The sequence below is a fragment of the Chrysochloris asiatica genome, unplaced genomic scaffold (assembly GCF_000296735.1).
Source record: "Chrysochloris asiatica unplaced genomic scaffold, ChrAsi1.0 scaffold00003, whole genome shotgun sequence".
Taxonomy (NCBI): Eukaryota; Metazoa; Chordata; class Mammalia; order Afrosoricida; family Chrysochloridae; genus Chrysochloris; species Chrysochloris asiatica.
In genome coordinates this window covers 42,876,417-42,889,419 of record NW_006408521.1, presented here as the reverse complement: position 1 = coordinate 42,889,419, position 13,003 = coordinate 42,876,417, and the positions used below count along the sequence as shown (strand labels likewise).

At 39.5% G+C, this 13,003-nt stretch overlaps 1 protein-coding gene across 1 annotated transcript in view; it reads left to right on the top strand.

Annotated features, from left to right (window-relative positions):
• Positions 1–361: 361 nt before the first annotated feature.
• The window catches only part of NRAP (nebulin-related anchoring protein), an 88,746-nt gene continuing 76,104 nt past the window's right edge, over positions 362–13,003 (top strand). Inside the window, exons 1-8 of the mRNA XM_006831484.1 lie at positions 362–433; positions 1,013–1,107; positions 1,758–1,845; positions 3,219–3,227; positions 5,272–5,364; positions 9,851–9,955; positions 10,993–11,097; positions 11,800–11,904. Coding sequence (XP_006831547.1) covers positions 362–433; positions 1,013–1,107; positions 1,758–1,845; positions 3,219–3,227; positions 5,272–5,364; positions 9,851–9,955; positions 10,993–11,097; positions 11,800–11,904 — 672 coding nt within the window. The remainder of the gene's footprint in view (positions 434–1,012; positions 1,108–1,757; positions 1,846–3,218; positions 3,228–5,271; positions 5,365–9,850; positions 9,956–10,992; positions 11,098–11,799; positions 11,905–13,003) is intronic.

Here is a 13,003-nt window from a genome sequence, read left to right as displayed (position 1 = left end):
ACAAGCTGCCTGGACATCACCAAGATTTGCTCATCCACATTAACACCATGCAGTTGTGAGTTCACGTTCTATTTAGAGCAACATGTCAGCTAGAAATACCTCCACCTTCCTGGGCGCAGGCTGAGCCAGTTGCCAAAATAGCCCCTTGAGTAAGTGGCAGCTTTAAAAACCACTCAGCTACTGACTTCAGACTAGAAGGTCAGCAAAGGAAAGTGGACGTTGGATTCTGAGCAAGAGAGATCGCGGTGGCCACGGGGTTTAACAGTGTTAATAATTTGAAGACTTGATCAATTCGCCTGGTGAATTCTCCTTGGATTTCTTGTTGATTGCCTATCTTTATCTTCTCCCTTCTGACTTCAAGATGAATGTGCAGGCTTGCTCCAGGTGTGGATATGGGGTTTACCCTGCTGAGAAGATCAGCTGTATAGATCAGGTCAGTGGCCATTTCTTGACCTCTGTGAAATTTATCTTCTCATAAGAACAGGGTGTAGGTTTTGCACCACTGGGGGGGGGGGGGAGTCTTTTCCTACTTCTCTTAAGTTTTACCCATTACTGTCATCATGGGGGGAAAAAAAGGTATCTATTCGTTGTTGCCAAGTGCTATAAAGTTGGTTCCGACTAGGGTTTCTGAGGCTGTAAGTCTGTAGAATGTCATGTATTTCTCCTACAGAGTGGTTGGCAGGCTCGAACTGTGCATCTTATGATTTGTAGTCCAGTGCTTATTCTACAACACCACACCAGGACCTAGGTAGTATTTTAAGCAACAGACTGAAAGGTTTGGAAATTTCAAGTTCTATAAAGTGAAAGATCAAATCTAGTCAACTAAAATTTTGTATGTCACATTATTAGTATCGTGCAAAACAATCTATCTGTTTATTTAACAGTTTTCATTTAGCCAGTATGTCAGTTGCCATTTTATCACGAAGTACTCTTTCCCTGAAATACGTACATAACAATACTAAGCCTGAAAACAAAGATCATTTCGCTGATTTTTTTTCTATATGATTTCTAGATATGGCATAAAGCGTGTTTTCACTGTGAAGTCTGTAAGATGATACTATCGGTTAATAACTTTGTGAGTCACCAGAAAAGGCCCTATTGTCTTGCGTAAGTATTCTATTCCCCTTCCCCACACCTGTGGAATTTGTTGGTTTTCTAACAAGTAGTCAACTAGTTTCCAATCATAAACTCTTGCATTTGATCCAAGAAATGTTTTCCCAAAAGTTTCCACTTACCAAGGCTACTTGAAGAGACCTTTGTAGTTGCTAAGTGTCACTGTAGAGGGTTTCCGAGGAACTGCTGGTGGTTTTGAGCCGCTGACCTTGAGGTTTGCAGTCCAGTGCCACACCAGAACCTACAGACTTAAAAGACTGGAAATTTCAAATTTCTCTAAAGTGAAAGATGCCATCTATCCAACTATAATTTGCATGTCAAATTATTACTATTCCTCAGAACAACATATTTGCTATGGATCTGCATATCAAGGGTTAAATATCTTAATAAATTTCAGAATCCTCTTCTACTTTAAAACAACTATTTTTGGTTAAGTTCCGTCTTTAATTTGTATCTGTGGAAACTCTTCAGTTTTCTGTTTTACCACTTTAAAATTCATTGCCTAGAAAACATTGAATTAATTATTAAGTTTCTAATTTATTGATTAAAAACTGGTTGTGCCTTTAAACACGGTCTCACGGTCTATCATCTTGGATAAAGTACATTTCTATTTTGATTCTGAGATCTACATATTTTTTTTGCAGCCATAACCCCAAGAACAACACTTTTACAAGTATATATCACACTCCGTTAAATCTAAATGTGAAGAAGACTCCAGAGACCATCCATGGGGTAAGTTACTAAGATATGTTGCTCAAAATAATCTTTAAAAATAATCCTTCAACTCAGGTACCTGCTGTGTTTTTAAGAGTCTCTGTTTACATCTTTGTCTGTTTATTTTTTTCCATATACACATGCTAAATGCATGTATTTTAAAACATAAAATAAAAAAAACAGTGTTTCTGTTTTTACTCCCACAACAAAGGGGGCAATACACAAAATAATGTAGCTTAAATATTCCAAGTTCTTATATGCAGGATAATCTCTGTGCCTGGCCAGCTCTGTATATTGGTGACAGTTTGTACAATAGACCCTGTATACAGTAGGTGTTTAATCTATAATACAAAGTTAGAAAACATCATGAGAACCTTTGCTTTTTTCTACTGTGATATTTTAGTAAAATTAATGACTGAGAATCCCACACTCTCTGAATTCAGTGGTTGCTTAAGATGATTTCCAGCCTTCCTTTTGTTGTGGAGTAGGGACAGGTCAAAGATTTTTCTATTTGTAAATGACTTTTTGTTTGGGGGCTGGGAGGGGTGGGGGAGGAGACAAGTAGACCACCTTAATCAACTTGAATTTGTTTAAAAAGCCAGTCTGAGGGCTTTGCCAGATAACCCACTACAGATTGAACTCTTGCATCTATCAAAATGATGGTTCACTTGGTTTAACTTTTCTCTCCTATGCCCCACAAGAAATTGCTCTGTGGGAGGCAGCTTTAGCAACTGTCTAAAATTAGAAAATTGCACATGAGGTAGAAAGCGCTCTAGTAATCTTACTTCACCCGAGATCCCCCCCTTAATGTTGCCTCAGCTCAGTGACTCTTCCGCCTGCCCAAGCCATCCTCACCCTCAGCAAAATATGTCTTAGATCAAACTAATGCCCTTCCCTGTGGCTTGGTGTACATACTACCAAGATTCCTTATTTTTCCAACTGTCTTACAGTTATTGTTAGTTTATTCATTTTTTATTTCACAAATTTGTATAGCATCTATTGTAGATGTGTTCAATTAATTTACTCCACATTCCAACTCAATGAAGTAAATATTATAATGATCCCAATTTCATTTTTAGGACATTGAGCCTAAAAGAATTCCTTATATGTCATAGATTTCTAAGAATTAAAAACATTAAGAATTCACAAACAATCCTAGATTACGGAGAAGGTTAATTTTTTGGTAGGCCTATGTTTTCGTCTGTTGATGTCTGAGGGCAGCTACATGAAATTGCAATAATACTAAATTTAGCTCTTATTTTAGCAAAGTGTTGGGCACACCACTAAGTTTTATACTCTATGTTAGCTTGTTTGTCCTTTATAACACCCCCTGTCCTATTACTATATTCCATGGAAAGCTGAGGCTCAGAGAGGTTAAGTAACTTGTCCAGGTTCACCCAGCTGGTGGATGGATACCAATCCAGGTCTACTTGACTTGAGAACTCATACTCTACACTGCTCCATTGGGCATTTCCACAAATACCTAGATGGTAGTGAGCTTTCCAGAAGACAAAAAGCAGTTATCTGTTCTCAAATATTTAGAGTTGGACAGATTCAGCACAAGGAAATATACCTAGGCATCAGAGTGCTGTCTGCATAGGCTACACTCTCCACAGAAGGATCCTGCCACAGGTCACGCAATATTGCCCTCCTTTGAAGGTAATTGTGAACTCACTTTCTTTTAACTGCGTGTGACAGGCCAAGACTGGAGTCTGTCTAGGACTTCCACTGCTCCTCTTTCCAGCCACAGACAATGCAGTGCGCTTCCCAGGAGGCCTGTGTGCACGCATTTGTTTGTATATATATGCAGATGTGTGCTTACGGGGAGTATATGTGTATGTGTGTGCATGCATGAATGTGTCTGCATGCATGTGCATTTATGTAGTGTGTGGTATCTTTGTATGTTATACCACACACATCCAAATGTACATGTGTGTGGCATGTATAAACGTGAATGTATATATGCATATGTGTCTGTGCATATGTGTGTATTTGTGTATCTTTGGGGGTGTGTATGTATGTAGTGTGTGCATGCACACATGCCTGTATATGTATGTATGTATGAATTCACATTTATATTATTTATGTTTATATGCATATGTGTATATATGGTGTGTGCCTGTGCAGAGATGCATATGTGTGTGTGTATGTGTATGTGCATATATGGTGTGTCTGTGTGCATATGTACACAGTGTGCATGTGTGTGCATGTATGTCTATGCTGTGTATATGTGTATGCGTGCGTATATGTGTATATGTGGAAGGTGTGTATATGCACATGTGCATTTTTTTTAACTTGTACATATGCACACGTATTTATGTGTATATGTGGTGGATGTAGATGCATGTGTGTATATGTGTGTACTTGTACATGTGTATGTATATGATGTGTGCATATGTGTAAGTAAATGGTGTATCTGTGTATGTTGTGTGTGGATATGTATCATCTCTGGGTTTAGAATCTAAGGACTCTGTATTTTCTTTTGTGACTAGTTCTTTTTGCATTCTATTGAAGAAACCTTTGCTTTCCCAAGGTCACAAAGATATTGTTGAGAAGCCAGTTCTTCCTCCATTGATTTGTGCAGCCAGTGCAATCCCAGTCCAAGTCTGGATGCTTGTGTGTGTGTGTGTCTGTGCATGTGTATGTGTAAAAATTGACAGACTCATTCTAAAATTGATAAGAAAATACCAACAATCTAGAATAGCCCAGAAATCTTGAAGAAGAACAAAATCGGAGGCCTTTCAGGCTACCAGATTTCAACACTTTCAATAAAAGCATAGCAACGCACACAGTCGCATTCTAGCACAGAGACAGACAGACAGACCAAGGAAACAGAACACAAGGCCCCCAAATAGAGCTATACATATATGGCCATTTGGATTAAGACAATGACACCACTGTAGTTTAATGTAGCATGAAGATTTTTCAATCAATAGTACTGGAGCCATTGGATGTACTTCTGGTAAAAATGAACTTTGACCCCTACCTCACACCATATACAGAGATTAATTTGAGGTTGTTATAAGTAGAGATGTTAAAGATAAAACAAGAAAACAAAGGGTAACACCTTCCTGAATTTGGAGAACACTTCCTGGGTGTTCTCACTGAGACTAACCTCAAGAATCACTACTCCCATGTCTCAAGTGTTTTCTGATGCTATTCTAAAACTTTGTGTTGTGTGGTCGTTCAGAAAGACATTATCTATATGTGCTTTACTGCCCTGCTTAATAGAACTTTGCATACAGCAGGCACCATGTGTATGTTACCACGGGGTACAGATGAAGCCACGGAGAGACTAACAACACAGTGTTCACTCTATTGCAGTTAAGATACTTAACAGTTAAGACTTAGGAAAACCCCAAAGCTTATCTCTGTATTTTTTCTTTTCATTTCCTTCTTGATGGGACCATTACTGATGGCATCTTCATCATGTGGGTGAATGAGCAGGAAGATGAACGATTTAAATCGGTTTTTCAGTGGGACATGAAGACCAAGGATGGGGCAACTTCACCTAACGGACAACCACTGGTGAATGAGGTGAGGGAAGAGGTATAAGTGAGTTTGGGAAAAGAGAGTGGCAGAACACGCCATACAAGTGAAATGCATCATTGATATTACTTCTAGAATGCAAATTAGCTTTTAGAATGTAGTTCGTAATTCCAGCTGTCTACAGAAGACCTTTCAGAAGACCTCCATCAACATGCCTGAGATTATATCTACTATAGCTACTCCTGTCCAAGCTCAGTGGCTTCTTCCTTCCAATCCCTCTATATCTGACACTGCTGTCACACAGGCTTGAGACCATGGCTCCCCTTCCTTTCTCTGACGCGCCGCTCAGTTCCACCCTTTCGTCTCCATTTCCACTATCCCAGTTCCAAGCTACCTCATCTTCTTTCTGGCACCTTCTTTCTGAGGTGGCCTTCCCCCTTCTGGCTTTGCCCCTTTCCAGTGTGTCTTGTACATAGTGATCACACACAGTGTCTCGATGTCTCTGATTTACTCTTCCCACCACCTTAGAATTTATTGCAACCCACTGTTGACAAGCTCACCACTGAAAAATTTGTCAGCTGTTTATTTTTAATTATACTGGTATTCACAATACTTGGCTTTTCTTATTGCAAAAGCCAAATAATACAAGGCTTGTCCACCATTTCCATTCCCAGCTATCAGTTTTGTTAGTGTCCTTCCAGACTTTTCAGCTCATTTACAAATATATATTGTTATTTATCTTCATAATTGATGTTTGACGGTAAGTGGATCAACTATGTATCTTGAACAAATAAGTTACTTAACTATTCTTTGCCTCAGTTTTCTCATGTGAAAAGTGAATTTCAAATATTCCTAATTCATAGATCTATTGTAAAGATCTTACAACAGTGCTGTTGCTATTGTTAGGTGCAATCAAGGCAGTTCTGATTCATAGCACTCCTCTGTACACCAGAACAAAACACTGTCCAGTCCTGAGCCATCCTCACAATTATTGTTACATTTGAGCCCATTGTTGTAGCCAATGTGCCAGTTCATCTTCTTAAGGGCCTTTCTATTTTTCAATGACCCTTCACTTTGCCAAGCATGATGTCCTTCTCCAGGGACATCAACAACAAAACCTCCACTGTGTAGGATTTCCAAGGCTATAAATCTTGATGGGAGCAGAAGGCCTCCTCTCTCTCCTGCAGAGCAATTGGGTTATTTGAACAGTTGATCTTGGGGTTAGCAGCCCAATGCATAACCCACTATACCGCCAGGGCTCCTTGCTCTAGGGACTAGTCCCTTCAAAATACATGAGACGAAGTCAATACAGGTGTATTTGTTCTTCAGGTAGCCCACGGTATATTCCATGTTCTTTACAAACACCATAATTCAGATGCATCAATTCTTCTTCTGTCTTCCTTATTCACGGTCCAGTTTTCCCATGCCTATGAGGTGATCGAAATGACCATGGCTTGGGTCAGTCACACCTTAGTCCTCGAGGCAAAATCTTAATACTCTAAAGAGGTCTTTGGCAGATTTGCCTAATGCAATGTCATTTGATTTTTTGACTGCTGCTACCAGGTGTATTGATTGTGGATCAAAGTAAAATGAAATCCTTAATAACTTCAATCTTTTCTGTGTTTATCAGAATACAGCTTATTGGTATGTTGCTGTTGTTCTGTGCCATTCAGTCAGTTCTGATGTGCTGTGGAGTCGGTTCTGACTCACAGAGACCCTGTGCAGGGTTTCTGAGGCTGTAAATCTTTACAGAAGCAGAAAGCCTTATCTTTCTTCTGCGGAGTGGCTTGCAGGCTCGAACCATGAATGGACCTTGTGGTTCACAGCCCAGTGCTTGTTGGTATAGTTGTGAGGAATTTTGTTTTCTTTATGTTGAAGTATAATCCATACGTAAGACTGTACTCTCTGATCTTCATCACTAAGTTCTTCAGGTGCTCTTCAGTTTCAGCAAGCCATGTGTCATCTGTATATCACAGGTTACTAATGAGTCCTCTTCCTCTGATTCTGATGCTGTATTCTTCTTCATAGAGCCCAGCTTCTCAGATTATTTGCTCAGCATACAGAATTAACTAGCATGGTGAAAGGATACTACCCTGAAATACACTTTGCCTGATTTTATCATTAAATAAATATCCTGTTGTTCTGTTTAAATGACTGCCTCTTGGTCTATGTATAGGTTTTGCTGAAGCACAATCAGGTGTTTTAGAATTCCCATTTTTCACAATGTTATCTATAATTTGTTATGGTCCATACAGTTAAATTCCTCTACATTGTTAATAAGATGCAGCTAAACATCTTTGTAGTATTCTCTGCTTTTAGCCAAGATCCATCTGACATCAGCAAGGGTATCTCTTATTCCATATCCTCTTCTGAATCTGGTCTGAATTTCTAGCAGTTCACTGTTGATGTTCTGTCGAAACTGATATTAACGATGTTGTTCAATAATATAGTAATAGAACAGTTGTGTTGTTAAGTGCCATTGAGTCAGTTCTGACACATAGTGACCCAGTATGGGTTTTCCAAGGAGCAGCTGGTGAGTTTGAACCACTGACCTTGTGGTTCAAACCAACCTTGCCTTCTAGCCTATTGATGGGTAGGGTTGTTTTTTGCTATTACTAAGTTGCAATGAAGGAGCTCTGGTAGGGTAGTTGTTTCGAATCGGGCTGTGAACCACAAGGTCAGCAGTTCGAAACTACCAGCTGTTCCACGGGAGAAAGATGAGGCTTTCTGCTCCTGTAAAGATTTACAGCGACTCCACAACACATAACAACAACAACAACAAGTTGCAATGAACAACCTTTCTCATGTCCCTTATAGACACTAGTGAGTGTTTATCTACAATCCAGTTGCCCTCCTGGAGTAGATTCCAATTTATGGTCACCTCCTGGTTCTCTAGGTTATGAAACATGAAGTTGTTAGGTCACAGGGTATGTGTATATTTCATTGTAATGCTCACTGTCGAATTTCTTTCTAAGATAGAGTATGAGAATAACTTACCCCACACTTGGTATTACCAAAGTGATGGTTTGACTATATATTGTATCTTAAATTACGCTGATTGCTAGTATGGGTGGCCATATGCATATATTTAACTTTTTATTGTGAGTTGAGTGCAGGTCTACAGAGCAATTTTCTATTCAACAATTCATCTCACTGATTGCAGTCCCCACAGTGTAACATCACTGATCCTATTTCCCTCCTGTGATTCTTGTTTCCATTCTTCCCTCTTTCCCAACCCTCTGAAGTTTGTCCTTAGATAAAGGCTGTCCTTCTGATTTCTAATGGTTGAGTATTCTGTGATGTGCTTACCTCACTAGTGGTGTTTGCCTGTGTACTCATGGTGTACTCATGAGCCTTGGGGGTGAGTGCAGTTCCAGACCTGAAGGGTGACCAAGGACTATCATCTCGGGGTTCCTCCAGTTCCTTTCAGACCAATAAGCCAATGGATGACCATACTTTTGTGAACTAAGCTTCTGTCTTCCAGAGCTCCAAAAGTTGGCGCTCTCCAACTTGGCCAACTTAACCTACCACCACTATTACCTTGCTTCCTAACTATTATCCTCAATTCCAGTCAAAGCCATTTCTCACCATCTGTTACAAGGAGCCAATCCCGGCTTTGTGGCATTTTCATCCATAGAACTTACACAAAAAATATTTTTAGAATCTACTATGTTCCAGTGTTCTAGGTTTCTGGAATACATTAGTGAACAAAACAGATGAAAAGCCTTGTATGAAGTTGATCTTCTAGACTAGACGTACTTTGTCCCTTTGCTTCTTCTGGTAACTGACCTCAGCCTTGGAGGCCCAGCCCAAATTCCATTTTTCTACCAATAACAGGATCCGCCTCATACAGGTGGCTTTTAAAAATCTTCCAGCTTGTATTCATCATCAGTGCAGTACAGTTAAGCACCTAAATGCTTCTAATTACTAATTGATTCATATGTTAGTTTTCTTTTCCTTGGTAGATCATTTTGTTGTTGTTAAGTGTCATTGAGTCAGTTCTGGCCCATAGCGACCCTCTACAGGGTTTCTGAGGAGCAGCTGGTGAACTTGAACTGCCAACCTTACAATCTAACACATTAACCCACAGCACCACACCAGGACTCCAGATCATAAGTATCTTAAAAGAACTTTGTCTTTCAGATTTTTGTTTTTCTTTCCCCAACTATGTCTGTGTAAACCAATGTTAAGCACATAACAGTAAGTTTTTGGAATGCGTCTGAATAAGGCTGACTAATTTCCCTGCCCAATCTTGGTGCAATGATGAAGAAAGAAATGTTAACCTGCATTTGGAAGTCTTTGATATAAGTGACTTGCAGAAAGTTTGATTGTTGCCAGTTATTAGGTTAGCTTCTAACCTGGATAACTGAATGTCTGCTTTAGCTGAGATACACACCACAGCAATCGGAGTATACAGTTTCTAGAGAATTCCTGTCTTATATTGACAATATAGGTGAACATTGCTAGAAGGTGAGATGTTACTAATAGAAGTGTAGGATATATGTCTGTATGAATGCGTGTGCTTCCTTTTTAGAGACCCTATTGGACTGGATATGGGGAAGGAAATACTTGGTGCCCAGGGGCTCTGCCAGATCCTGAAATTGTAAGGATGGTTGAGGCACGGAAGTCTCTTGGTGAGGTAAGGGCCCTGGAAATTATTTGAGTAATTAGTTAAACCTTGGTTTTCAGTGTTCTCTTATTTTGGAGACCTTTGGAGGTCTTACTATTGTTGTTGTTGTTAGGCGCTATCTCATATGTATAACAGAATGGAACACTCTTCAGTCCTGTACCATTCTCACAGTCTTTGCTATATTTAAACCCATTTTTACAGCCACAGTGTCAGTTCATCCCACTGAGGGTCTTTCTCTTTTTCACTTACTCTCTACTTTACCAAACATGATGTTCTTCTCCAGGGGCTGGTCCCTCCTGGTAACATGCCCATAGATTTTATTGTAGGAAAGAGAATTTTAGTCTGGATTGCAGAAATCCTTAATAATCTATACACAGGACTCCTCTAGACCTTTCCACACCTGGTGCACCTACCTTTGAAGCATCTGCTTTGAAAAATATTGCCACTCTTTAGTGGGTTTTCCTTTAGAACATATGAAGAAATCAATAGGGATACAAATGCTAATCTGAACTATTTTATTGAAACAACTGATCATCTGAGATACTCAACTTTTGTTGTTATTTAAGTGCTGTCAAATTGGTTCCGACCCATAGCGACCCTGTGTAGGGTTTCCAGGGAGTGGCTAGTGAGCTTGAACTGCCAACCTTGTGGTTCAGACTGACTTTGCAACCAGGAAGGCAGAAAATGCCGCAGACATTTTATTCCCAATGTTCTAGAACTGTCTCCACAATAAGAGTTACTGAAACTCTCTCAACTATTAATTGCTGTTATAACATCCTGGAAATCCCTTGGATTGTTCCAGGTTGCACATCATTTGATGTTCATTTTGGAAGAGAAGTTCCTTTGTCTTGATAATGTGATTTCTGCAGTATTGGGGGTGCCATTTAGTTTAAGCTCATTCCAATTTATTCCATGTGATTGAAATCTTTTACAAGTGACATATAAATCCACTTTTGTTGGTTCTGATGATGCTTGCTTTTGCAGTTACATTTATTCTCAGCCAATACCTTATGTGTTCTTATTCTGATGTTGGTTCTGACCAGCAGGAGTACACAGAAGACTATGAGCCACAGAAGGGCAAGGGGAGCTTTCCAGCCATGATCACACCGGCATATCAAAGGGCCAAGAAAGCCAACCAATTGGCCAGCCAAGTGAGTATCTTGGTGCTTATTCACCATTGATCGGCCTCTTTCTTTTTTTCTCTCTCTCTTGTCATTAATGAACAGAAAAAAACAAAACAAAAACCACACAATAGAGTTGCTTTGGATCAATAAATCTTTTTAATGTATTATTATGGAAACCTGTTTTCTTATCCTTTCTCCATCAATTATCCTCTATGCCTTGCTTGGGCCACATCTATAAAGGACAGAGAAGACCATGTAGCGCCCCCAAAGAGGACACCAAATGATTTCTTGAGGTTGTTTTAGCATTAAGGGCATAGATGTTTATTAACTGAATGGGAGATCTGCATGAAGAAATGAAGAAGAGCGTACTCGGTGGTTCTGACCTCAAATTCTGGAGCCAGACAGCAGGGTTTAGATCCTGATTTTACCACCTACTAGAGGTGTGGTCTTATTCAAATTACTTAACGTCTGTTCTTCAAGTTCTTATTTGTACAATAGGGGAAATAATAGTCCTGCCTCATGTGATTGCTAAGGAATTTGAGTAAGTTAATATTTGTTTATGTTTAACAGTGACTGGCAGTTTCTTGGGCTTAACACGTTAGCATCGATACTTTTTGAGGGACAGCCCATAAAGTAAGCCAGGGAAGGCTCACCACAGGTGTGTATGAAGCATAACCTGAAGGTGACTCCTCCCCTTCATGAGCGCTGTGCTGTCTCTTTCATCACCAGGTGGAATACAAGAGAGGACATGATGAACGTGTCTGCAGGTTCTCCACAGTGGCAGATACTCCTGAACTGCTACGGGCCAAGGCGGGGACACAGCTTCAAAGCGATGTAAGAAATGATGGAAGCCATCACTCGATTTTTACCGAAGGTTCCTTATTCTTTCCTTGGAGTCCTGGTGTGGCTTTGTAGGATAAGCACTGGACTGCTAACCACAAGGTTGGTGATTCAAACTCACCAGACACTCATTGAAAACCCTATACAGGGTCACTATGAGTTGGAACTGACTTGGTGGCACTGAACAACAACTTTCTTTCCTTACCTGGAGGTGGAGAAAGGGAGAATGTCAAAGGCATTCTAGTACTGTGCAAATACATAGGAAAACGTTTTCATCACCCCATAATAAAAGCATCTTGAACCATCAAGTATTCACTCTATTCCCATTCATTATTTGTTCTTTTTCTATTTGGATGCTGTTCATTTTTTTCTTGCCTGGTTTGGCATTGTGGGTTAATACACTGGACTGCAAGGTTGGTTTGAACAAGGTTGACAGTTAAAGCTCACCAGCCACTCCTTGGAAACCCTATACAGGGTCGCTATGAGTTGGAACTAACTTGACGGCACTTAACAACAACGATTGTGTATAGGAGTCCTGGTGTGGCACTGTAGGGTAAGCGTTCAACCTCAAGGTTGGCTTGAATCACAAGGCTGGTGATTCAAATCCACCAGGCACTCATTGAAAACCCTATACAGGGTCACTATGAGTCAGAACCAACTCAGTGGCACTTAATGACAACAATTGTGCAAGTTTGTTAATTGTTCTATCTTTTTGATGAATTGACTTTTTTGTCAATGTAAAATATTCTTCAGTGTAAATTTGTCTGTTGTAACAATTTTTTATTTAAAATCTATTAAGTCTGATATTAGGATAGCTATCCACTTCTTTTGTGTTACTGTTTGCAGAGAATAGCTTTTCCTATTATTTTACTTCAAACTGCTTGTATCTTTGGGTCTGAAATGAGTCTCTTATAAGCAGGGTAGAGTTGAATCATGTTTTTTGGTTTTATTTTTAAATCTATTATCATTACTATCTCTATTTTCTAATTGGTGAATTGAATCTATTTACATTTAAAGTGATTCTGATAAGGAAAGCCTTATTTCTTCCATTTCACTAATTGTTTTTTTTTCTTCTTCTTTTTTTTTTTTTTTT